The sequence below is a fragment of the Stegastes partitus genome, unplaced genomic scaffold (assembly GCF_000690725.1).
Source record: "Stegastes partitus isolate 25-593 unplaced genomic scaffold, Stegastes_partitus-1.0.2 Scaffold1, whole genome shotgun sequence".
Lineage (NCBI taxonomy): Eukaryota > Metazoa > Chordata > Actinopteri > Pomacentridae > Stegastes > Stegastes partitus.
Genome location: NW_007577732.1, coordinates 637,202 through 661,744, shown reverse-complemented (window position 1 = coordinate 661,744; position 24,543 = coordinate 637,202). Strand labels below are relative to the sequence as shown.

Genomic DNA, 24,543 nt, shown 5'->3' with positions numbered 1-24,543 from the left:
ATTTGTTGACAGGCCATGAAAGCTCTTGTCAGTGGGCTTCAGTGCCTCCCGTGACTTTGCCCTCCATTCCCTCTTCAATTTATCTCTCCGACATCTCGGTCCAAACGAGGATGAAGCTATCACCGTTTTCCAACTGAGGTTTTTCACTTCACCTTTTACAAACATGCTTGCCCGCACTCTGGCAGATGGCTGTCAGTGTCCATCTGCAAATGCCAACATGCCAATCAATCAGTCAATCAATCAAGCAATCAGTCAATCATGCAATCACTTCTGAGTGAAACACTGACTACAACAAATATTTGTTAAATAGGATTTTTTATTTGTCCTGTAATCAGGAATATTTTGATAATATTCAGCTGCAGTTATTGTAATTAATGATAATGATGAAATAACTCCCACATAGTCTGAAGTGTTCCAAATGTTTTTAAATATGTGTTTGAACCAATTGTCGCTCATGTTAATAATAAATCAATTAAACTTTGAAATTAGTGAAATAAAGTATGCAAAGAAAACATTTTTGACGATTAAAATTAAATTTTAAGAGGCTCATTCTGGGGGTGCAGATAGATTCAACAGAAAATTTTTAATACATTGCCCCTCATCTTCTGCCTTTTATAGGTAATATATTTTTATTCGATTAAATTATTATTAGCAGTTAGTCAGCTACCAATTAATCACTATCATCCAGTTCCAATAAAAGGCAAGTTTTGGTACCCATACCAAGTTATACAACTTCTGCTTTAACAAAATGTCTCAGTAATATATAAATGTAAATCAGGAATAAAAGAATAGGAGAAAGAAAACAAAGATTCACACCAGGCTTACACCGGCTTTTATTATTTGATTCTAAGGACCAATTTTTTAGTTGGTTTGATTCCAAACCCAGGGCTACCTCCAACTAGGTTAAGACTATTTTGAGGCATTGATTCCTGTTTGTTTTACCATACGGTGCACCTTTGCATCTTCTTATGACAGTCAGGCCGTACTGTATCTCCTTTTGCTCCTTCCTTCCCTCTGTTTGACGTTCACCCTAATAAGGAAGCTAATCTTGTTAGCTTGGCATTCCAGTGAAGCAGCAGGAAACTGCAGCGACTGCTGGATTTCATTCAGGGTAAATAAAAATAGGATCCATGTTTTTCTCTCTGCTGCTGGCATGTCGGGCTGTTTTAATGGGTAGCTTTAAGGATGATCTCATTACCTCGGGTTAGGAGGGACAGGAAGATGTGCTCCTGACTTTGAATTAGCGCTGTCATGTTATCAGATTTTCATCACACAATTATTGCGGCCAAAAAAATTCATAATAACAATATTATCATAATAGCTATAGAAAATATGAAAGTGCCATAGGTCAGATTCATCTTTAACTTTGTTTATTGTGTGTTTTGTCTCCTTTGGCAAATTAGTTACACTAAAACTACAAGTGTAGGAAGATGGAGATTCTAATTATGCCTGTACTGTATGTTGTTTCTATTTTTATTACATATTTCATGTTTTAAATATCAAAGTTATCACGACTCAACTACTTTGATGTTAACTTTATCCTCAAACAGTTGATCAGAGGACACTAGATTCATATATCCTGTGGTGTAAGAAACCCTACAGTATGAACAAGTCAAAGATGATGACAAGAAGCTGCTAAAATGGAGGCTTTTAGAGAGAGTAGTTTGCGTCAGTGTTTCCTCTCTACCCATCTTTTGCATCTTGAAAAATTCATGACATATTTTTCCAGTCTGTGCTTTGTGTTGGCTCTGCTCTGACCTCCTCAATTGACATTCACTAAATAGGATGTTTCATTCTGCTTCCAAGTCATACGAAGCTCTCTTTCAGATCTTATGTGAACTCTTGGATTTGTTAATAATTGATCTGATCAGAGGTGCTCTAATTGTGCCTGTGCTACTTTTTTTTCTTTTTTTTGGAGGGGGGGGGACGACTCTTTTGAAGTTGCACTGTTTGTTGCCGGCGTGTGCATTTTGAGTTAGGAGGGCTGATGTTATCTGGAGCCCTGCTGCTCTTATCCTTAATTGGGTTATATAGATGTTGTAGCTTGGAAGAGGATGGAATAATGAAAATGGAGTGATCATAGCCATGTCCTCATTAACATTGGCAGAGAAGGAGATTACTTTAGATAGTGCTGTTTTCATAGCTTACCGACACTCTTTGTTGCTAAATGTCATTTAAGAGGTTATATTCATGAGTTTTTCTTAATGTTTTAATGGATGTTTACAGCGGTTTAGAGCCTTAGGGACATGTGTTGTTGAGCCACTGAGATAAATATCTAATAGCAGCCACGCTTAACGTTCCAATCGCTGTCTCACGCTCCGTCAACAACGCTCATTTTGGCGACTCTAAGGCTCCTCGTTCTGCTGTCCTGTCACTCTCAAACATTTCAAAGCAGCTGTCTCACTTTGCAACGGTCCACTGAGAAGCTGTTAAAGCACACACATAGGGGCTATTTGAGCTCCCACAGTGGGTGTGCCTGGTGCCAAGTATTTGTGGGTGCTGCCGTTTGTGTCTGTGCATGTAGGAAGATCTTCCACTTTAACCTACAGCAGCCTCAGGCCTGCGTGTCGTCCCTGGTTGTCGTCACGCTGCAGGGGCATGTTTGGGGAAGGCTTCAGAGATACCGTTGTGGTGTGTGATGGCCTGGTGCAAATACACAATCGCGGTGACAGGAATCTGTACTGATACCATCGTCTCTGATACCAGTGATCTGAAGTAATTAGCTTTAAAAAATAAAGTAAGCTCTTTCAGAAATATCTTTTTGTTGTTGTTGTTTTTCAAGTTTTAACAGCTTTGAATTCTTGCATGTAGTCACCAACAAGTTTGTCTTATCTGTATATTGATTTCATTGTTAAAGCACACCCTGTCTGAGTTACAACATTGCTCTCTGACCCTTTTGCACCTTGTCTTCAGGTCTGTGCTGATATGGTGTTACGCTCATTTTCCTTGCAGTATGATTCAGCTGGGTCACCTCTGTTCCGGCAGACACAGTTGAGAAACAGAGATGGGAGGCGTTGGTTTGCTGACGAGCCCATTATGGTGGGTTCTGGCTGTCAGGCTGATTTAAAGGCGACTTCCACCTGACAGCCCTGACAGCCATGCAAGGCTTAATGGGGTCGGCAGAGCAGCGAGCTGAGGAGGAGAATCCGTGTGTAGTTGTTTTACCCTCTCAGCAATTTTCTCCACCATCTTTAACCTACTTTCTATCTCTTCCAAACTTATTTCCAAACAAGCTGATTGAAATTCAGCTCAAACTATTTGAAAATGGAAAACTATTAATATCTCATGCCGAATGCTGTTCATCTGTGTGCATAAGTGCAACCATCATGACCTTTTTCCTATCAGTTGCTTATTGATTGATATCAGAGCCTGGGCCCTTTTGTTTTTCTTAATCTGTGAAGCGATGAAAACTTCCTGAAGAAAGAATGCTTGTGTCAAGCAAGTTTTTACTGTTATGAAGCTCTCTGGCCTTAAAAAGATTTTAAGCTTTAATTAATTCAATAGTCAGTAGAAGCTTCATTAATTAGTCAGTTAACAAGATTAGTCGTCAGCTGGTTCCAGCTTCTCAAATGTCAGGATATGTAGCTTTTCTCAGACTCGGATCATTTTAATTTAAATAGGATTGTAGGTTTTAAATTGGTCAAAACAAGCATTTAATAGAAGCAATTTTTAATTTTGTTTGACATTTTTTAGCCTCAACCATCAAACCTCAAAAAATGAGTCAATTAATTAAAACTTAAAGGTGTTGTGTGGAGTTTTCGTGAAAGTGATTTTATTTTCAACGTCTGAATCCTCACAGACTTTGAAATCAGGTTGCATTAAGCGAATATTTAGTGTTGCTTGACAACAGAGTCTGCTGCTCTGGGTGGTAGCGTAGTTATTGTAACCATCCACTGTTTCTACTGATGCTTATAGTTTTAGGTCATATTTTTCTACTTATCTTTATGTGCTTTGTGCTGTTTATATTTCTAAGACTTTGGATGGGAGCAACTGAGGAATTTCCCCTTGGAGATCAATAAAGTATTTCTGAATCTGATTTTGATTAATAAATATCAAACAGGCTTGATATGTCTGTGAGCAGTTCAAGAGGTTTAAGATGGGATCTGTGAACCCTTCGGGGTCAAATGTTGGTAAATTAGTTTCAAACTCCTGTGGTTTGGGCAAAGTTTAAGGGACAAAGAACATGGCAAACAGATAGGTGAGCACTTTCTTGGGCGAAGCCAATGAGGGACTGTGAGCAAGAAGTGGATGTTGAACAATCTATCATAAACACAGACTCCATCAATATATGCACTGGAATCGAAAGATAAAATTAAAGTCAATTTGGCCAAAAATGCCTCTTCCAAAATGAAGACAGTGCGTTGCAGATTTAGAGGGACATTCATGGGGGTTCCTGCTGCTTCTTGTGTGACAGTAGCTCTTTTCATGGTGTCTCATGTGGTGATGCTCCATCACATGTTTTCAATCTTTTACACATTGAATATTGAACTGAAGCTTGACTTTAGAAAGTTACAGTGCAAATCAAATCCAATCACAGATATTTTCCTCAAGTCTGCCAGCCTTGGTGAGCTCTCAGTTTTTTTTGATCCTGCACTGTTTACTTGCAGGTTTGCATAGCTGGCAGTGTTCTTCCATGCTGCCTTTGAAAGTGCATTGCTAGATGCTTCAGTCTTTGCTGCAAATGGTTTTTGTCATACAAACAGTCTCATCCTGTATCTCTATTTGTTTGTCCTTTATCTGTAGCTCTCCCTTTCAAGTAATCTCACTTTGAAGGGCCCTCAGTCAGAGTTTGGATAGCATTTGTCTCGTTTATCTCTCTGAAATGTTGCCCTGTGCAGATCCAAGCATTCCCTCTCCCTCAGACCTCATGTGACTCAATGAAAAGCATGACCTAAATTAAGTATTGATTTGGTCGGACAGACGGAACTTTAGTGGAACTTGTGCTGCTGAGTGACTGTGACGGCGGTGGAGCGGATCAGGGATGGCAGCTGTGGCTTTGTGTCTGTGATGCTTTGTGTATACGACTGTGTTTACACCATTTGTGCGTTTGCCCTTGAAGTCTGTTTATACGAGTGTCGGAGAGGCAGGGTTTCAGCGTGTTTGAGAGATGTAGGTCATGGGTACCTTCTCTGTTTGAACAGTACAGTAAACTTGGCAGACTTTCTCACATGTAATAGACTGCGCCTCACACTCTCAACCCCCGCTCTCACTCTCATGTCTGTCATCCTGTGGTATGTGAAAACACCTTATCTGCCTGCTTGTCTCTGCTGGGATTTTTCCCGGAAGTCATTCCCCTCTCTGCACGGGTCTAAACACACACACACACACACACACACACACACACACACACACACACACACACACACACACTGTATGTCAACGAACATCTCAAATGAAACCATCAACTGCATGCCACAGCCCCACCGCATCTCCACCAGAGCTCATAACGTCGCTGCATGGAGGAGGCTCGGCTCGGTGCACTGGAAGTTGGCATGCTACCTTATACCCCAGCTGTAAGCTTGGCACGGAGGCAGAGAGCTGTCTATGAGCGTTACTTGATAGATTGTTTGAGGTAGATGTTGAGGAAAGACTCTGCTGGTGTTTTCAACCCATCTGCTCACTCTTATCCCAGCTTTACACAGATGGATCGAATTCACAGCCTCTTAGGGGAATTGTTGGAGACCATTTGCTTATACAGAAGAGGAGCTGTAACAGTCTGTTGCGCAGTAAATCATGCGGTGCATTTGTACCAGATCTCAGAGAATGGTAAATGAACTGCTGTGTAAACTTGTAGATAATGAGTTAAACGACTATTTTTCTTAATTCATTCCCTGTTTGGTCAATGGCAAGTTATAAAACACTAAAACATGTCCATCCAAGGTTCTGAAAAGTGAATGGGACATGTTGTTGCAGAAAAAGAAGAAAATCCATGCATACAGTCCTCAAATTTATTCATACCCTCTCATAAAAGAAGGAAAAAAGCAGCTGTCACTGAAATAAGTTGAAATTAACAAGAGTAACAATATATAAAAAATTTAATGAAAATCATGACATTGCTTTTGAATTGTGGTCCAACAGAAATATAAAAAAAAAAACCAAAAAAAACAACAACAAGCATAATGGGTAATGGGACCTGTAAACTTAATATTTTGTAAACAACCCTTTGCAACAAGCACTGCAATCAAGTGTTTTCTGTAACTCTCAATCAGACTTCTGTACCTGTTGACAGGTATTTTGATTTTGGCCCACTGCTCATCAGCAAAATGCTCTAATTTATCCAGGACAGTTTTGATTGTTTGTTTTTTTTTAATTATTCCTTTCCACCACAATTCAAAAGCAATGTATTATTTAACAAAATTATAATTTAGCAATTTTTTATTTATTATTACTTTTTTCAGTTTCTAGTTATTTGAGTGACTATTGTGAATTTTGCCTTTTCTTTAATGGAAGGGTCTGAATACATTTGAGGACGGCCGTATAAGAAGCTGGAACGTTGGGCACTTTTGGGGAAAAATTTGATCTCTCTGTTGATCAACCGTTTGCCTGAATAATTCTATATAAGCATCACTTTGAGTTATTGTGTTTGGCTTGAAAGCCTTAAAAAAACACGAATAACATAAGTAATGATTAGCTGTACAGTAAACTCTGTGCATGAAAATGATGCAAAAAGCAATGCGCTCCAGTTTGGGTGGCACAAATTGAGGTGAAAAGGTGAAGTCTGATCCCGAGTGAGAAATTTCAGCTGATACAGTAAAGTAAAAGCTAAACACTGGGTAGCAGGTGTCTCTTCTGAGACCTGTAAATATCTCTCACGCAATCTATTTACAGCTAAAAGAAACACCGCTGGCCTGTGACCTTTAATACAATCTCAGTGGGTGGTGGCTCCCCAAAGAAGCCATCGATTGTTCCAGCTGCCAGACCTGGTGTGAAATTAAAAACGTAAGAGTGCTGGGCTAAAAATAGTATAACTGGAGTGTGCTGTCACTGTCTTAATCTCCTTTGCTGTTTTTAACCAGTCAACAAAAGTGTGAGCACATCCGTTTTGTTTTCTCTTTTAAAAAAATCTGTTAAATATTTAGTCCCAAAAGGTATGAATACATCAAAAATTAAAAGGGGTTTATAAGGTCCAAAGTGCTCAAGCAACAGAAAAACCTGTTGTTCCGGCTGCACAACTAATCAAATATTATTCATGAATGTGGCTTCCTACAATTAATTGAACATGCTGAACTGCAGTGTCGGCCCGCCTTGAGACAACAGCCAATGTAGGTAAAATCGCTTGGTTTCAACTTGGGTAGATTAGCATTAGAACGCCTTATTTTACTCTTTTCAACACCTTCGCACATCTGTCTGAGTTGTGTATGCTGCAATGACTAATTAAGGAGATTAGAAGCTTCTCTGTGCACAGCCACCTAACTAGCCTCTACCATAGCCTGCATATCAGGCGTTTAGGGAACATGTGGTAAACTGTAGTGTCTGTTGATGAGCAGATGTTTAGCAAGTGAGGTGTTTTGGGTACCATTTCATTCATTTTTGGCCTCTAGGAGATGCACTCAATTTAGATGAGCCTTTAAATGGAAATATTACAAGTATTTTGATTCAGATTTTCCAGAAGGAATGTAGAACATGTTTGTTCAAATATGAAAGAATAATTGAGATATTTTGTCACTAAAGTCAATGCATAATCGCAGCCTCAATACTCGTGGTTGTGATTTTGGTCAGAATCCGCAGCCCGTTGTGACGTGTTGGGCGGCAGATTTGCTGATGGTTTGACATATTCAGTAGGGCTTCACAGAACAACTGTGCTGATGTGTTTGACATTAATGTCATAGCTGTTGGTAAAATCTTCACTAACTCAACGTTTCTACAAGTACTCTTTTCTCAGCTGACTGCAGAGTCTGTACAAATAATGACCTTGTCAGAGTGAGCATGTTTGAGCCTTGAAGGAACAAGTTTCTTTTGTTGTGTGCTATGCAAAACAGATGTCTTTATCTCTACTTAATGATATCTTAAGCAAATCTACAGCTGTGGATTTGTCTCATTGAAGAAAAACATTTTATGCTAATCTTCATTGCATATTGCAGCTGATGTCCTTAAACAAAACAGTGGACGTAGGAGTAGTAAATAATTTCTTTGTCAGGATCGCTACACTATGTTCAGCTGGTGCTGCTTCTGAACTCAGGGTCAGCTATGTTTTCTTGGCTTTATTAACAAAGGAGTAGTCTTTTTTTTTTTATCAGTGTGGGAGTGTTTTTTTTTCTGTACAGGTATTCCTCATTTTAACTGCAGCCTTTTAAGTACAAAAGTTCTCAAAGAACACACCAGACATTCCTCTTGGCTTTTGAGTATGTGAATCCATAACGCGTATCTTCATATCTCTGGAGATTAAAGCCTCAGTTTGATCCACTTGCCCATCTTGCATGCCATTTTTAATTTTCGTCTTGCTTACACAGCTTGCAGTGGTCCATTTCTCAAGCTGACCCATTTTTGTTTGTCTGAAACAGCGCATGTCATTTCCTTTTGACTGTGTAATGTAATGTATGAGGGCATATAAAGCAAATTTATTTGCTCTTGTCCCATCCCAACCTATCCATGGCCTCTCCAGGATAGATATGTTGTTTGGCCAGCTTTTCTGCCTTGCTACGTCTTTCTCTGCCTGCCTGTCTGTCAGCTCTGAGCACCTGCAGCTGAGACAAAGGTGAACCTGATGAGGAGACGTGCAGGCTGCAGAAGGACAGGGCTGGTGGGATGTGGAGGGTCAAGGAATTGAGGGATTATCTTGGCTCATCCTCAACAGGCTCCTTGATTTAACATTATTGAAAGATCCCCTTCTACCCGACTCCAGTCCTGCTAGACACACACACACACACACACACACACACACACACACACACAGACACAGACTGTCACGCAGGTGTAGGTATGCTTAATCGACTCTGGCGGTGGACCGTTCCTTATGATAACAAACCCTGACATCAGGTATGATAACATTGTGTTACACAGGGCAGATGGGGGCCTGCCTTGACACCCTTTCAGAGATGGTTATTGATGAATAGTTCATTGTGGCAGTTGTTCAAACAAGAAGGCAGCGTGCAACTAGAGCAGCTGTTAGCCTTAAATTAAAAGCACACAATATACTCCTTTTACTGTCCGACCATTTTTTTTTCCTAACTGGCAACAACCATCTTGTGCTTAATAGGATAAGAATGTTAACTTCAGTACAGAGTTGTTTTTTTTGGGTCCTTCAACAGGTCGTAGACACAGCGAGAATCAGGCATCGGTTGTGTGGCATTATTATAGTGGGAGTAGAAATAACCAGTGCTGCAAAGAAAGCATTTCTATGTCTGTGTTGGAGCATAAATTCTGGATTTTTTTTTGTGTTAAAGCTTTTTGGGTAAACAGGGTTTCAGAAAAATTACCAGTCCAAAATGGTCAGACTTGAGGACATTAACCCTTTACAGGGCACTCTTTGAAATACTTGGAAAATAAAAATTTCAACCCTAGGGTGTTGTTGAAGGATATTTCATGATATGTTTACTTTGTGACTTAAAAATAAATAAATAAATAAAAAATGTTGCAAATCAAGATTAATAAAGTTACCATACATGATAACTTGCCTATCTATGTTTTTTTTGTTTTTTTTTTAAAGGAATTTATAATAAATAAAAGAAAAAGTAACAAACTGTAAAAAACATGTATTTAGAAACATTTTAGTTTGAGGTAGTGATATTTGCACAACCAGTAATGAAGTGTTTAGAAAGTGCATGGAACAATTGTTTAGTGACATTTTTCTTAAGGTAGGGATACTGGCACCAATATAAAAACTAAATGAAAGTGCACATGGTTCTTCAACCTCAAGGAGAGGCACAGGGTGGACATACTGAACGTCCAAGGAAGTTACCAAATGTGGTCACTTGCCCCATAAAGGCTTAAAAGATCGTTTTTTAATGTCAGACTTTTAGCAATACACGTGAAAATACAGAGATTTCTGTCAGATATGCTAAAACAGAGGTCCAGTCCCAACTTGCCACTCTAAGGCTCTAAGTAGCTAAACCCACACAGAATTAACTCGCAACTGTAGTGTTGGAATCTGTGACTGCTCAAAAGTTTCTTAAAAGAAGGGGGACTCACTGTTGTGGCAGCACATGATGCTTGGAAACAATGCATCACAATATAAGAGAAATAAATTGAAGTACAACTGATGTTTCATTCTCAGTTTGTCCATCACTCCCTGTTTGTAACATTACAGTTTTTACATTTTTAGCAAACTACTAAAAGTCAGGATAGACGTGAACATCTGTGAATCCCATGCAGACGTTTGACTGAAATACAGAAACAACTCAAACATGCAATAAATAAAAAACAGCGAGAAGCCAGAAACTGTCACTTACAGGTAAACATCCGAGCAGATTTCTTCTCTGCACCATTCATGAATGGTTTGTGTACATGTTGTGGGGGGGGCAGGGGAAGTGTGTTTATACGTCACCAATTTTGCTATGAACAAAGAGCAAATACATCAGGAAAGTCTGCAGCTATGTGGACGCACAGAAAGTCCTATAGAGAAATAGACCTAAACCTTAACGCACTGAGTGGAAATGTACTTCAAAGTCCATGAATGTGAATGTTCCGACTGATCCAGACTCATCTAATGTACATGGACGGATTGTGCTTACTGTCATGTGTAGTCACCCCCTAAAGGCTCCTTCTGAATAAATATGAATTGTTTATCTGATTGATATTGCACATTGTACTGCAATCAAGCATCCCTGAATGTTCACCAGCAAGCTCTTTCAAGTTCTGTTTTCTTTCCATTTAAAATAATGGAAAGAATAAAAATGCAAACGAAAAATTCCCTTTGATGTGGAACCAAACTGAAATTAGCAACAGCTGTACATGCACCTCTAAATGCAAGCTCTATTTTTCTATTTTCATGTTTACTCTATGGTCCTCTTCCTGCTTTTGCTTTTCCTATATCATGATGTCTTATCATAAAAGCTGTAGTAAAACAACGCTGAGTAACATTCATTGTGGGTTTAGTGCAGGTCTTGCTAAAAACACAGTCATTTGCTCCTGTGAGATGTGGGTAAATAGAGCAGAAAACATGCCTCTCACTCAGTTTGTTCTCAGCACCATGAGGGAGAATGAAAGATTTAACTGTGCGTGAGGATGTGTGTGCAACACATCACGTCTTGTTTGAGAGACGCGTCTCCCTGAGCTGATAACTCACGACTGTCAGAAAACCCGCTCACATCACAGCCTCACTAACAGGAAAAAGCCTTTTCTCTGCGTTGGGTCTGATCATTTTACGACAAAATAATTCACAGTTAGCCATTATTGTCTAAACATCACATTCCTCCGCAAGGCTAAGTGGTTGCTATGGCATACACTTAATGAACGGAAAAAGCAGTAAAATGTTAACAGCAGCTCCATTCTAATCCTCTGTCATTTACTTTCCCTCTTTTTTTTTCTCTCCTCTTTTCCAGTTCTGTCCATCCAGGCTGCAGCCATCCAGTTTACCAAGGAGCCCAAATCTCAGGACGCCCTACACGGACGCAGCGCCATGCTACGCTGTGAAGTTGGCGACCCGGCCGACATCACGTACAGCTGGCTTCACAATGGCCAGCGTCTGATAAGCGATGAGAGGCGCTTCCAGGAGGGCAGCAACCTGAAGTTCACTGCTGTTGATCGGCAGCTGGACGCGGGGAGCTTTGAGTGCGTTGTGGAAAATACTGCCACAGGAGAGCATCTCCAGTCCACTAACGCCTCCTTCAATATCAAGTGTGAGTGTTGAGTTTCAAGCCATTCTCACCCTCTTTTTTTAATTTTTATTATTATTTTTTTTTAGAAGCCCTGTGATTTCCTAAGCGAAAATTGCCAGCTGACAGGGTTTCATAATGGCACCAAAGGGTGTGCATCCAGTTTCTGGATCAAAAAAGGAAAACAAAAGTCACAGTATAAGATGACAGGTAGTATGAGCTGAAGGAATGTTTCCACCTTGTTGCCTTGTCCTTTGTGGCTTCGTCTCCTTTTCTCCATAGGAAACTAGATCTGTGTGCCACCAAGCATGTGTTTCTTGTTGCTTGTATCTTTTTTTTTCTTTCTACGTTGTGTAACATTCTCTTCCCATATCCTCTCAAAAAGCCTTTTGTCAGGAAATTACTGAGCAGTGTAATTCACCTCCTAGCTATATAATTATTTAGGTTTAGATTAATACTGCCCTCTTTGTTCCAGCGTTTTATTCTAGTCAGGCTTTTCACTTTGTCACTTTCTAAACGTTTTGTCCTATTAAGGAGAGGTACGCTAGTATCTTAATTCCGCTGTTCAGCCCCATAACCAAACCTCAATGACCCTCTTAAGTTTCCGAGGAAGCTATGAGAAGTCTGCAGAGCTCTTTTTTGGGATAAATAACAACCTTGTTTGTGCATTGTTGAAGGCCCTCAGGTACCAGTTGTTACTGAAAAGCCTTTTGTGTCCTTGTAAACACTGAGTTTGCAGTGGAAGAAAAGCAAAGCGGGGTGAAAAATAGCTCCATCTGGAATATGTTCTCCTTTCTCGCTACATTCATCCGGGAGGTTTTGCTCTGCGGCGATGATACTTGTTCAAAGGCTGATTACAAGAACAGATGAGTGTCCGGACCTCCTCGTTGCAAAACTGAGAGACAGACTGAGAGGGACAGAGGGAGGGAGAGCAGGGGTTGAACCCACTCTCTGTGATGTGTCTCCACCAGTGGATACTTGTGGTCTGCGAGCACCATCTCTAAAGACTCGCAGCCAGATAGAACATCCGTTTTCCAAACCTTGTCTAATCTAAAGGGAGTCGCTTTTATGTGTAGAAACTGAACATGATCTAGTGTGTCAATAAAACTCAACTGCTGTACTCCCACAGATTAAAGAAAAAAAAAAAAACAAGTTCAACATGAAGCACCAGTTCTACAGAGCTGCCATCATGACCCAACATAAACTGTATTATCTGCCAAGTCATTAACATTCCCACGCACTGGAGAAGAGAGGCATATTTTTATTGGAAAGAAGGTCATGTATTAATGATAAAAAAACAAAACAAAGCAGAACCCTTTTAATTGTAGAAATGTATATGGGTGTGTGTTTATATATTAACAGTAATATCTTTTTGATTAGTGTGGATGTGCGATGCTTTCAACAAATAGAGGAAAAGAGGGAAATCTTGTGTTTACTCTTTTTGCCATTGTTTCTAGATGCAGCAGGCAATCTTCAACGCAAAAGCTTTTAAATCTGCTCTACACTACTTTCCAGTACTAAACAGCCCACGGGCAAAAGGTGCTTTTCCATCCAAAGTTCCAGAAACTTTAATTTGCGAAGATGTAATGTCCAGGAACCTTCACCAAGGGTAAAAGTTCCTCCAGGCCCACCGTGTGATTTGCGTTTCCTGAAGTATCTAAAGTGTAGCAGTCTCTAGGAAATAAAGTGCAGCTATAACAACACAGCAGAAAATGTGAGTCTACTCAACCAATCAGGTTTACGTCAGTATGTCTTAAAATGAGCCTCTTAAAGTTGACCGGTGTATAAAAGACATAGTCATGAACCTGGATATGACTTAACAGGGTTCCGACCCAGCATAATTTTAGTAACTTACAGGTCTGGAAAAGTATAGAAAAAGAATCGAGTGTATTTGTGTTACTATCGCCCCTGTTCTTGTTCCTGAAATCTAAACTTCAGCTTCTTTCAAAATAAATGATCATATAAGCAGGGTTTTTTATGGTGTTTGGAGAAGTCAGCCAAAATGGTGACCACTTGTTAGAGAGCAGGCTAGAGCGAGGTTAATGTCGATAAAAGCACAACAAGAAGTAGGACTTAAGGCACACTCCTACGCAGAGCTATGTCTTACATGTATAGAGCTGCAAAACAGGTCTGCCTCAATTTATAACTGCACTAAATCTGGAAATCTACAACTAAATTGGTTAAAGAAATTAGTGACAGAAAATGCAACAGTATCTTTGAATTACATATATATACACACACAGAGAATCAGAAACACCAAAACATTACATTTGTCTGAACAGTTACAAGTTATGGAGAGATGTAGATAGTGAAAAAGAAAATCTCCTACATAAGGAAACCACTCATTTATGTCTTTAATTAACCATTGTTTTCATTGACATGATAGACAAGGCTGCACAGACAGCTTGAAAATTAAATTATTGAACTTTTTAAAAAAAGTTAACTTACCGTAGGGGAAATTAGATCTGCATATTGATTCAATATGCTAAGAGAAAATAATGAGTGTAGGTAGCAGTGGTCTTCTTTGGGCAGAGATGTTGCTCTCACTGGTTGTAGCTTTGCAGCTTAGGTAAAATGCAGCTTATTTGTCTGGGTTTGGTGTGAGTTGATTTGTACGAGCAACAGTCGCTAGAACTGTAATCTTCTGGCCCTTATTTGACCACATATTAGCAGACATAGTCAGAATGTAACATACACATTAACAGCTGCATGTTAAAACCATGTATATATGTAATAAACATGTAGTTATTGGTTCTTAAATGGCAAATATGGTCTGAAAAATCGACTGAGAAGTCTAGAGTTTTACATTTTTTAAATCAAAAATGTGTAGGAGCCCTGACTTAAGGCTGCTGGGTAAGTTGTGAGCAGGTCTAAAATATGTCATGCACGTGGTATTTCTGCATTTAGAGTTGTTAATGAGCACACGTTTGCATGCATGGAGTCTCCATCTGTCTCTCAGGTTGTAACCTTTCAACAGGGCCTTCAGATTTGGTTGTTCAAAGAGGCTTTTAGCAAATCCACTATGATGACGGAAGTATGCTACATATGCTGATAAAAGTATTTCTCTTTTCACGTACGAGCGCTCCATACATGCAGTGCATTAAAAGCAGATATAAGCAGCAGATACACAGTGTTACTAATGCACTACACCTTCACATGCTAGTAGAAACAGGAAGACGGATAGCTTTATATCAGATTGATAAGAATACAGCAACATGAGTGGATTCCTCGGGCATGAGTTCAGATAACAAAACACCTACAGCCGAATTTCTTTCCTCTGTTAATGGCGCAACAAGATCATTTATACGATACAGTTTTCTCAACCGAACACACAAGTGATAAATCATCCTTAAGCACCTGGTTGTGCTGCATCATTTATCACCACATTTGTCACTGCGTAATGCACAGGTTGGCTGGCCATCTCTGATCACTTTAAGTGGATCAGACCGTGTTATGACGGCCTTTCACATATTTGCACAACATACATTTAACGGGCGATAAAGCAGCGTGCAGCTTTAAAGTCAAGACCCCCTCTGGCATTAATCCTGCATGTGCATCCACTCATGTGTATGCTAGTTTGCGTGCATAGTAGTAAATGTGGACTGGGAGGGGTGGGGGAGGTGGGAGGCTCTTCTATATGTACTGTACATTGACTGTACCGGAGTAGATTGTTCCCCCTCCCCCTCTGTAGAGAGAGTTAATTTATCTTGCTTTCAATGGTGGGTGGGCAAATCCTGCCAGTTGAGAGTTATTCAAAGTAATTATCCCCCCTCTGTTTTCACTAATAGAGGTTTTAGCCCCCCTTCATCCTTTTGTCCTGTCCGGTCACTGGGTCTCCATGGCGAGACTGCACCCAGCAGAGGCGTCGGGCTCAGGCACCACTATTGTCAGCTCGATTGTTGGTCCTGCAGGCAACGCTTCGCTTGAGTCTCGGTAACAAGATGCAGACCGACAGTGTTGTGGATGTCGGTGACATAGCTTGCGGGGAAAAGTAAAAACATTCAGTAGAACCACAGACAAGGAGCACATTTTCCTCCCCACTCACAAATCGCAGAGCTGCTTGCACGAGTAGACATGCGCGCCATCTTGGCTTAGTCACACAGCGTGTGTCCTTAACCTACATTTGTTCAGCAGATGCATTTTTACAGCGTCCTCGCAGATCACCGGTGCCGCTTTGCTTTTTCTCGGCCTGTCACAGTTCCTACAGCTTGAGGTGTTTTTTTTCCCTGGATTTCTTTTGTGAGCTGACAACATGCTGCTCCTCATGTTTAATGACCCAGGCTCTGTCCGTCACATTCTCTTCTGCTAAGTGTCTTTGCCTGAGTCGCTCTCTTTTTACCTCCCCCTTTTTCTTCCTCCTGTCTCTGCCTTGTCACAGCAGCATCTCTAAGTTGCCATAGTTTGCTGCTTGGCCTGCTGACCTCTGTCAGCCACAGCTGATATAATCTGACACCTCATCTAACAGTGTCTGTTACACTTTTCCCAGGATTGTGCTGGACTACTTTTCTTTAGCAATGTTTACAATATGAGAGCACTCATGTATTTGTAATTTCCATACCCATATGGTTGTGTCAATCAAATCATATCCCCAGCACTCCTGTGGATAACACAATCCACCCTTCCTCTCAGTTGCAGAAACCCTTCTCCATGGCAACAAATCAGTTCACTGAGTGAAACAAACACACACACACACACACACACACACACACACTGAGCTGCCTTTTGGCACAGTGAGGGATGAATGGTCGAAGCATCTGCCTCGATGATATCCTCACAATTCATCTGTTATCATCCCCACGCTGATAGGGCTTCCTGTTCTGCCTCCAACATAATAATTATACGCCCCTAATTATGCCGTTAGCTGCCAGGCCTGCTCCAACACTTAGTCATGCATTCTGAGAGGGATTATGGGCAAGTATTTGCCACTAATAGGTTATGAAAGAGTGCCTTCTGTTTGTCGAGCGGACAGCTGGAGAAACTTGAGCTGTGAATGGAGTTGCGAAGGGTTAGAATGTCCGGCTGTCCAAAAATCCAGGTCAAACTGGAAATTAAGTGATACCCAGAATTGGTTTTAATCAGCCAGAGAACCAAATAGGTCAGTCGTAGTAGAAACTTGACACAGTCACAAGGCTGTGTGTTGTATTGTCCGCTCACATCTAGAGTCAAACAGTGTGTCTGGTGTTGTGAAGACTTTTCGTATCAGCCATGCTTCTTCTCTATTGGCTCTTCTTTCCGACTCTACTGGAATGTTAAAGATTTCTTGCAAATTTAAAAAAAGGCTTCAGAGGTTTTTCAGTTGACAGATGAAAAGCATACAAGGGCTGAAAAATTTGGGGAAAATCTCTTTCTGACAGATATTGCAATTTGATCTGGGATATCAATGTTTAAAGTCAGGCTTCAGTTTAATATTCACTGTGTAATACATTTAAAACATGTGATGGTGCATTACCACATAACCATGACTGACACACAAGGAGGTCGGTATGAATTTGTAAACCTGTTGACACAACAGTATAAACCTCAGATCAGATGTGCTGCATACTGTATGTCCTAAACTGCAACCGCAGCACATTTCTAATTGCATTGTTTCAAATTTCAATTTGCAATCGATTAATTGTTCAACCCAAAGGCACACTTGGACTCTGATGAATATAGTGCATAATATGGCTTTAAAGACACAGCTTGACACCATCTGACACTGAAGATACCCCCTGTTAATCCACACAGGTTGGAACAAATTCTATGTCTTCTGGGAAGTTTTAAGGTAATATGTGCTTAAGCAATCTGATGAAGCAACATGCATTTCGTCATAGTTTTTTCATGTAATCTACGAGTTAAAGTGCCTATTCTAGTCATAGTCATAGTCATAGTCATAGTCTATTCATCCTGACTGCACTGGGATTTAGATTTTTGGGGGGTTTATTGTGGTTTGCCCTGCTCTAGCTGTCACCTAGGAGTGTGTTTTCATTTTCAGATGGTGTTTGGCTCTGGTCTGTCTGCGATTCGCACTGCAAATGAGACTTGTTGTTCCATCAGACTTCTTCTAACACTCTCCTCCTCCTCAGTGACTCATTGTTTCCCCTTCTGGTTTTGTCAGTCCCCATTTGCTTTCAGTGTGCTAATAACAGGTCTGTCTGGGCGTCTGGCCTCAGGTCCCCATAGCTTGGTTGTCCTTTATCACCTCCTCCTCCCTGAGTTACTGGAGCTATTGACTGGAAACGTCTTGAATGAAACAGACAACAAATTTGCATCCTCTGTTGACCCGTGAAAGATATTTGAGTATATTTGCACACATGCATTCATGCATACAAGCAGAATCATGCGAACACTTGTATCCCACAGACATGTTCACAGTTGTTGGGCATTTGCTTTAGGAAAAAGCTAACGAGCAGCGCCTGTCTCAGACGGGAATATAGGCAAGGAAGGTTGAGGCACTATTACTGTAGAGATGATTTCCCATGATTCCCCCGGGGTGCAGAGCACTGGCAGGTTCCTGTGTAATTCATTTTGACAGGTCTCCCTCTAGCGCCCCTGCTGACCTCACAGGGGTGCTGCGTCTCTCCTCCCTCTCCACCGCTGTCTCAGGTAGTTTCATGCCATGCATATTTCATAGATGATCCACGCAGCAGAGGGGCAGCCACACTATTCAGCCAGAGGCCATAGGAATAGAGCTAGTGGAATGTCTTACACTAATAAAGCACAAATATAGACACTCCCACAGACTAATGCACAAACCGGAGCAACCCAAACAAATGTGTTCTCCCAGTGAATGCATGTATGCAACCTGTAACCACACAGTGTGTACACTTACAGCCTGTCATACAACCACAGCTTATATATCATCACATAAATAACAATTAGCCCTTGTTCTCATTCAGTGTAAACATTAAGTATTTGTGTCGTCAACACACAAAGAAGGAGAAGGGGATTTCCAGCGAGGTAAGACTGTATTACAGCTAAATATAAGGTATGACTCAGTAAGCAGACAAGTTTAGTCTCTAAATTAACTTGTCTGGTAGACTAGGTTTCCCCTTTAGAACAAATAGAGCATTTTTATATCACATTACAGGACTTTTTATTGAAATGGGGGAGAAATTCATTGGTACATCATGAGCTATACAGTGTCTGTGGTGAGCCTTTTTAACATTAGAATGGATATGTGTAATTTAGTTCTTCCAAGTCAAAAGAACAAACCCACAGTGACATTTCTCCTATCTACAATTATCATTTCAGATATTCACGTCATCATTCTTCCAGGATAAATGACTTCACTTATATCATTCATGTGTGTGGGGTTTCTCATTAAGATGGTTCAAGATATCCACATCGTGTCCTAGTTTTGACTACTGAGATTGACATGGTAGATATCTTGAGCTGAAATTCTGTCTGGTCGACATGTAATTACAGATATCTCAAGTGAGAGTTTTGACTCAATGAAATTACGTCGCAGATTTCTGTACTTACCTCAGAAGCCACCACTACTTCTGCTAGCACTGTCTAAAAGTCGTTACTGGACCAGTATCCAGTGGGACGAGAAATGTCATGCACAACAGTTAGGACTATTCATGATGACGTTCAGGATATCTGCAACTGTTATTTTGACTAGTTAAAACTGATTCACAGATACATTCAAAAAAATTTTGCTGTTAAAATGACGTTATAGATATCGACAAGCTCGTCAAAATGACTTTTGTTGTTATCCATAATAATATTCCCAATAGTCACACTCAGCTATTAAATGTTAAAACAGCAGTGTCCTCTAGTCTCCCTTAGACATCATGCACCGAGGAAAATGTCGGAATGCGCTGCTGCTGTGAGATTTGACATATTGCGTGCCGTTGATATACGCAGCACAGCCCAGTGTACTGGGGTGAAGTCTTTAATGGTAAAACCATTTCCCCCCTCGTTTCTCACTGCTAATGCTCGCTTCCTTTCGGGGGGGTGGCTGCGGATCAATTGCCAACATCTGCTCTTTTCATTTGTTCTCTCGTTCATCTGTCACTCAGAGACAATTGATGAAGTTTTGCGTTACTTGAGTGACTGATGCCTCTCTTTACTTTGTTGTGGCATTCACTCCTCTTCGGTGCAATAATGTAGACACCATAATTTCACAATTATAGCCGACAGGTGCTTTGTCAGAACAGGTTCATTGTTGCCTAGTTGTTTGTTTGTCTTATTTTATGGGCTGATCTGACAGCAGATCATCCCTCCCTGAATGTCTGTAAAGGCCCAGCCTGCCTCATGGTGAGCGCAGGACGGTCGTGAGCTGATGTAAGCTGACCCAGTGACGTGATCGCTCTCTGCTTTGTCTCTGCTCCTGAGTCATGCCGCTGTCACCACGATGCGCCCCACTCTGCCCTCATCCCTGCTGCACCCATTAGCGTTGCCATGTGTCCCGTGAGGACAGATGACAGGGCAACCACTTAACTCAATTTTTCCTCCTGTCCCTCTCTGTTATTCCTCTTGTCCTTCCTATCCTCCCTCCCTCCCCCCACTTATGCTCTCTTTTCTGTTTTTCCAGGGTTGGAAAGTGGCGGTGTGACTTTGAAGGAGCCCATCTCGGAAGGGGAAATCGAGAGTTCTTCGCCCGTCACGTTGCGCTGTCATATCGATGGACACCCTCGGTGAGTCTCCTCCTCTTGTCACCTCGGGTTCAGAGTTCCTCACGTTGAGGACTGTACTACAAAGCTATTCTTCTATCCTTGGTGTCCTCTCTCATGCCCTTATGTTCCTTTGTTTCTATTCTTCTTCTATTCTCCTGTCCTCACCCTTGAATCTTTTCCTTTTTTGTCTTCTCTTCTCTGAAACCTCTCCCATGCCCACCCTCTTTAATCCTCCTCTCCTTCTCAGCCCAACGTGCCAGTGGTTCAAGGATGGAGTGAAGCTGACAGAGAAAAGCCATCAGATCAACAACAAGGAGAGGACGCTCACCTTCAAGAGCGCCAGTCCGGATGACAATGGCCTGTACTACTGCTGCGCCAAAAATGCAGCCGGGCATGTCTGCAGTAATAGCAACTTCACTCTCAACATTATAGGTCTGTGTGTGTTTGAGAACTTCATCCACTTCAGCATAGAAATAATTCACTGATTATTGCTTTGTATCTATATTAATATCTACTATTAGAAAATAGTGACAATGACAGTCCAAGAAATCATTTTGCAATATATACAACAAAAAAAACCAACAAATTACCACATTAAAGAAAGTGTGTTGCACATTTTTTGACTTGCAAAAAAAAAAAATGCAATGGGATAATTATGCAATAGGATGTTTTTTAGATTCACATAAATGCATGAGATGCAAACTGTCATGAAAGCACAGATCACAAAGTTATCATGTCCTTTGATGCTGGAGCTCCGTCCCTCTCCATCGCTATTTATAGCTATATCGTCCAGCCATTCTTTACCAAGTAATGATTACTTTTCTGTCACTTCAGTTATGAATATTTGTCTAGTTTCAGCTCTAGATGTTTTCAGCTTCCAGTAAATTTTTCCACATTTCTGCGCCCTGAAATGGCAAACAAGAGGAGAGGGTATAAAGACTATTAGCGGTGAGAGAAAGCAGGAAGAGAAAGTGATGGAGTTTGTAATGTGATTATGGCTGCCTGTGTTAGCACCTTCCTCCCCTGCCACCCACACAGACAGAGACAACATTATAATCATCTACAGAATGAACAATAACCTAAGCTCCCGCAGCAGTAGGATCTTTCTGTTGATTTAACGGTAACTGCAGCTTTCACAGACAGTTTGTCGTACATGAAGGCTATGTGTTTTTCTGCAGGCTCTCAGCATGGCTTTTGTTGTTTACTCTGCATTTGTGTGTGTGTGTGTGTGTGTGTGTGTGTCCATCCCTCCCTTGTGTATTATCCTTTGCAGCCACACCACAGAGCTCGTACAGTACATACAGCAGCACATCTGTGCAAGAAACCCGATTCCCTGTTCCACTTTAATTACCCACCTGCAACACACAGACACACAAGGTTAGCACCTGGGTGGAGGAAGAATGGATAATTGTTGAGTTTCCAGTTACGGCATTGCCACCCTCCGCTCCTCTATAGAGCTTCACCTTAAGGAAGGGCTGACAGATTTAGACTGGTTTTCAATACGCAGTCACACATCTTTAGGTTGAGGTCTTTCTACTGACTTCCTGGGTGGGCCAGGTGTGCTCTGAGTGCACACCTTTGTTTTCCTTCACACCAACCAGTAGCCATATACTGCCACTGGCGCCACAACTCCGTCAGCTGTGCAGATTTGAAATACTCACAAGCATAAACCTGGATTAGGGGTATTTTCATGTTCCCCTTTTCTTTGTTGAGCTCAGCGCCTTTCAGTTTTGTATTTGGAGTCGGAAAATCTCCTCCCCTTGGATATATTGCACCAAATCTCTGTTTTTGCCAGGTCAGATCAGTCTAGGCCAGTGTTCGCTAGAGCAATGTGGTTTGAAGACGCCTGTCAGGGTAGAACAGTTCAAAAGAAATGTCGATAAAAGAAAAAGTGATGTGGGGCAACCTGATAGCTGAGCGGTTAGGGTGGATACCACATGGCCGCAGATGCCCTAAGAAACAAGTCCCTGGTTTGATTCCAGACTGGATTATTTCCTGCAGGTCATTCACCTGCTTTTGTTGCTCACACTTCCTATCTATCCTTAAGAAAAAAAATTATGCAGTTTAAGCATTGTTGGGGTGATTTGTAATTAATCTAAAAATATTGCAACCTCTGTTGCTAGAAATACAAACGTACCACTCATATTCCTTATTTACACATTAAATTATCTTAACCTTCTTATTATCTTTAAATTTCCTGACATCTTTTATCCTTGGGTTCGATTTGGCCCCAGCAATTTAAACTTCCAGAAAATATCATAATTAAAATTGTTACCCAAGTTTATGTGTAAATACCCGTTTAAATAAAACTGAAAAAACTATGTCAATGACTTATTTAGAGATGTTAAACATTGAATGGGGTCAAATTGACCCCAAAGACAGTAGGAGGGTTAAATAATTATCAAAACCCTCATTAGGTTTTCCTTGTTTCCACTGTCGTTGATCCCTATTAAGTCCAGTTTCTGGGAATAGTCTTTCTTTAGATTATCACAGAAACGAGTGAGGTGATCTCCTGTATGTGATTCTATGATCCAAAAAAGAAGGAGATGATAGTCCAGAGGATCTACAGGGTCTCTCCACTGACCTCATTAAGTCTCCCTGGGGCCCCTGTGGTGTTGACACATACCACCACCACCTGAAGGCCGCTTGCTCACAGCCTCAGGCTGCTGTTGGCAGCTTTTAATAAAGCCCAGAGTAGAGTGGTGTGATGCACGAGCATCCTTGCAGATGGAACTTGATGGTCCGATGCCTGCAGATGTAATCATGCAGATGTTTGTCTGCCTCTCTCACAGATAAGAGTTTCCCGCGGCCGGTGGTCACTCCCGAGGACCAGGTGGTGTTGAGGAACGAGGAGGCTGTGTTCCACTGCCAGTTCACCGCCGAGCCAGCCCCCACATTGGAGTGGTACCACGAAAAGGAGCCGCTGGCAAACAAGTCTCGGTATGTTGAGTGCTAAACCCTCCCCTTTCTCATCATACATCTAACTCCTCCAGTTCTCTCTCTCTCTCTCACTCTATATTCTTGGACTCCCATCTCGCAACCACCCACATCTCATCCTGCCCCCACGTCTTTCCCTCTCCTCATTTGCCATTATATAAGCATCAGTCCTGTGTGTTAGTGTGCAGCAATTGGGTATTCCTTTGAACCCAATGAGGTGGAACCCTTGCGTCAGGCTCTCGGCTGGTTGTGTGCTGTTTCAACTCTGGCTTAAGATAAATTGCACATTAAGGAATGTTATTACTGGAATAGAGTGCTGTAAAGTTTCTCTGCAGTCTACTATACATCACTTGAATGCCGTCTGTCTCTCCAGCCTATCACAGAAGACTTTGCAGGTCTCCAGTGTTCGGAGCACGGAGCAGAAAAAACCCTTAAGCTACTATTAGCTTGCCAGCTTGTCCCCTATAAACACAGAAGCACTAGATAATAACCAATTTCTATACATCGTGCCAAGTATACCTTCAGGGTTCATAGCACCTTTGTGCTTATACATACTCACAATGTAGGCAGTCTGTTTCACATGGAGAGCGTGCTCCTGGTTTTCTATTTTAAAGGGATTATTGAGCTCACTGAGCCAGAGAGGTGAAAGACTCCAATATCAATAGTTAGTCATTTGTGTAATGAGGGTGTCAGAGGCAGGTTTGGTCACCAAAGCAGTGATGACTCAACACTAGGATTGCAGAGTGATGTGTAATAAACATAAATCTAAAAACATACAGATTGTTGCTTTGAAAACCCAGCCTCTTTGTGCTGAAGGTGTTCCAAAGCAGCCTGGTGTTTTGTGTATTTTTGTTTATTGAACTGGTTATATTGCCAGAGGAATGTAGCTCTCTGCAGGGAATGTCATCTGTTTTGCACCTGCACTGTTTAGGTAACTATGCGTGAATATCCAATGTAGATTGTTTTTCATATGTGTGAAACTAAGAAAAAATATACCACCTTAAACTCAAGGCTGTTTTCTGCAGACAGTTTCTTCACCATGAGTCAAACATGTTCTGGAAGGAAAACTTTGAAGCTTTGCTGATTGTTTCTGCATGATTCCTTGTAGCTCCAAGAATTATAGTTTTTTTTTTGTTTTGTTGTTTTAAAAAGCTCTGTCTTTATTTGTTTTGTTTTATAGTTATTTTAGGCAATTTCCTCAGAGTGAAGCAATGTTCCATCTCCAGGATGGGAACATACACAACTCATTT

At 41.1% G+C, this 24,543-nt stretch overlaps 1 protein-coding gene across 1 annotated transcript in view; it reads left to right on the top strand.

The window, feature by feature from the left end:
- ptk7b (protein tyrosine kinase 7b) overlaps positions 1 to 24,543 on the top strand; it is a 98,369-nt gene that overhangs the window by 57,605 nt on the left and 16,221 nt on the right. Inside the window, exons 2-5 of the mRNA XM_008299496.1 lie at positions 11,481 to 11,777; positions 20,275 to 20,377; positions 20,604 to 20,788; positions 23,149 to 23,296. Of these exons, the coding sequence (XP_008297718.1) occupies positions 11,481 to 11,777; positions 20,275 to 20,377; positions 20,604 to 20,788; positions 23,149 to 23,296 (733 nt within the window). The remainder of the gene's footprint in view (positions 1 to 11,480; positions 11,778 to 20,274; positions 20,378 to 20,603; positions 20,789 to 23,148; positions 23,297 to 24,543) is intronic.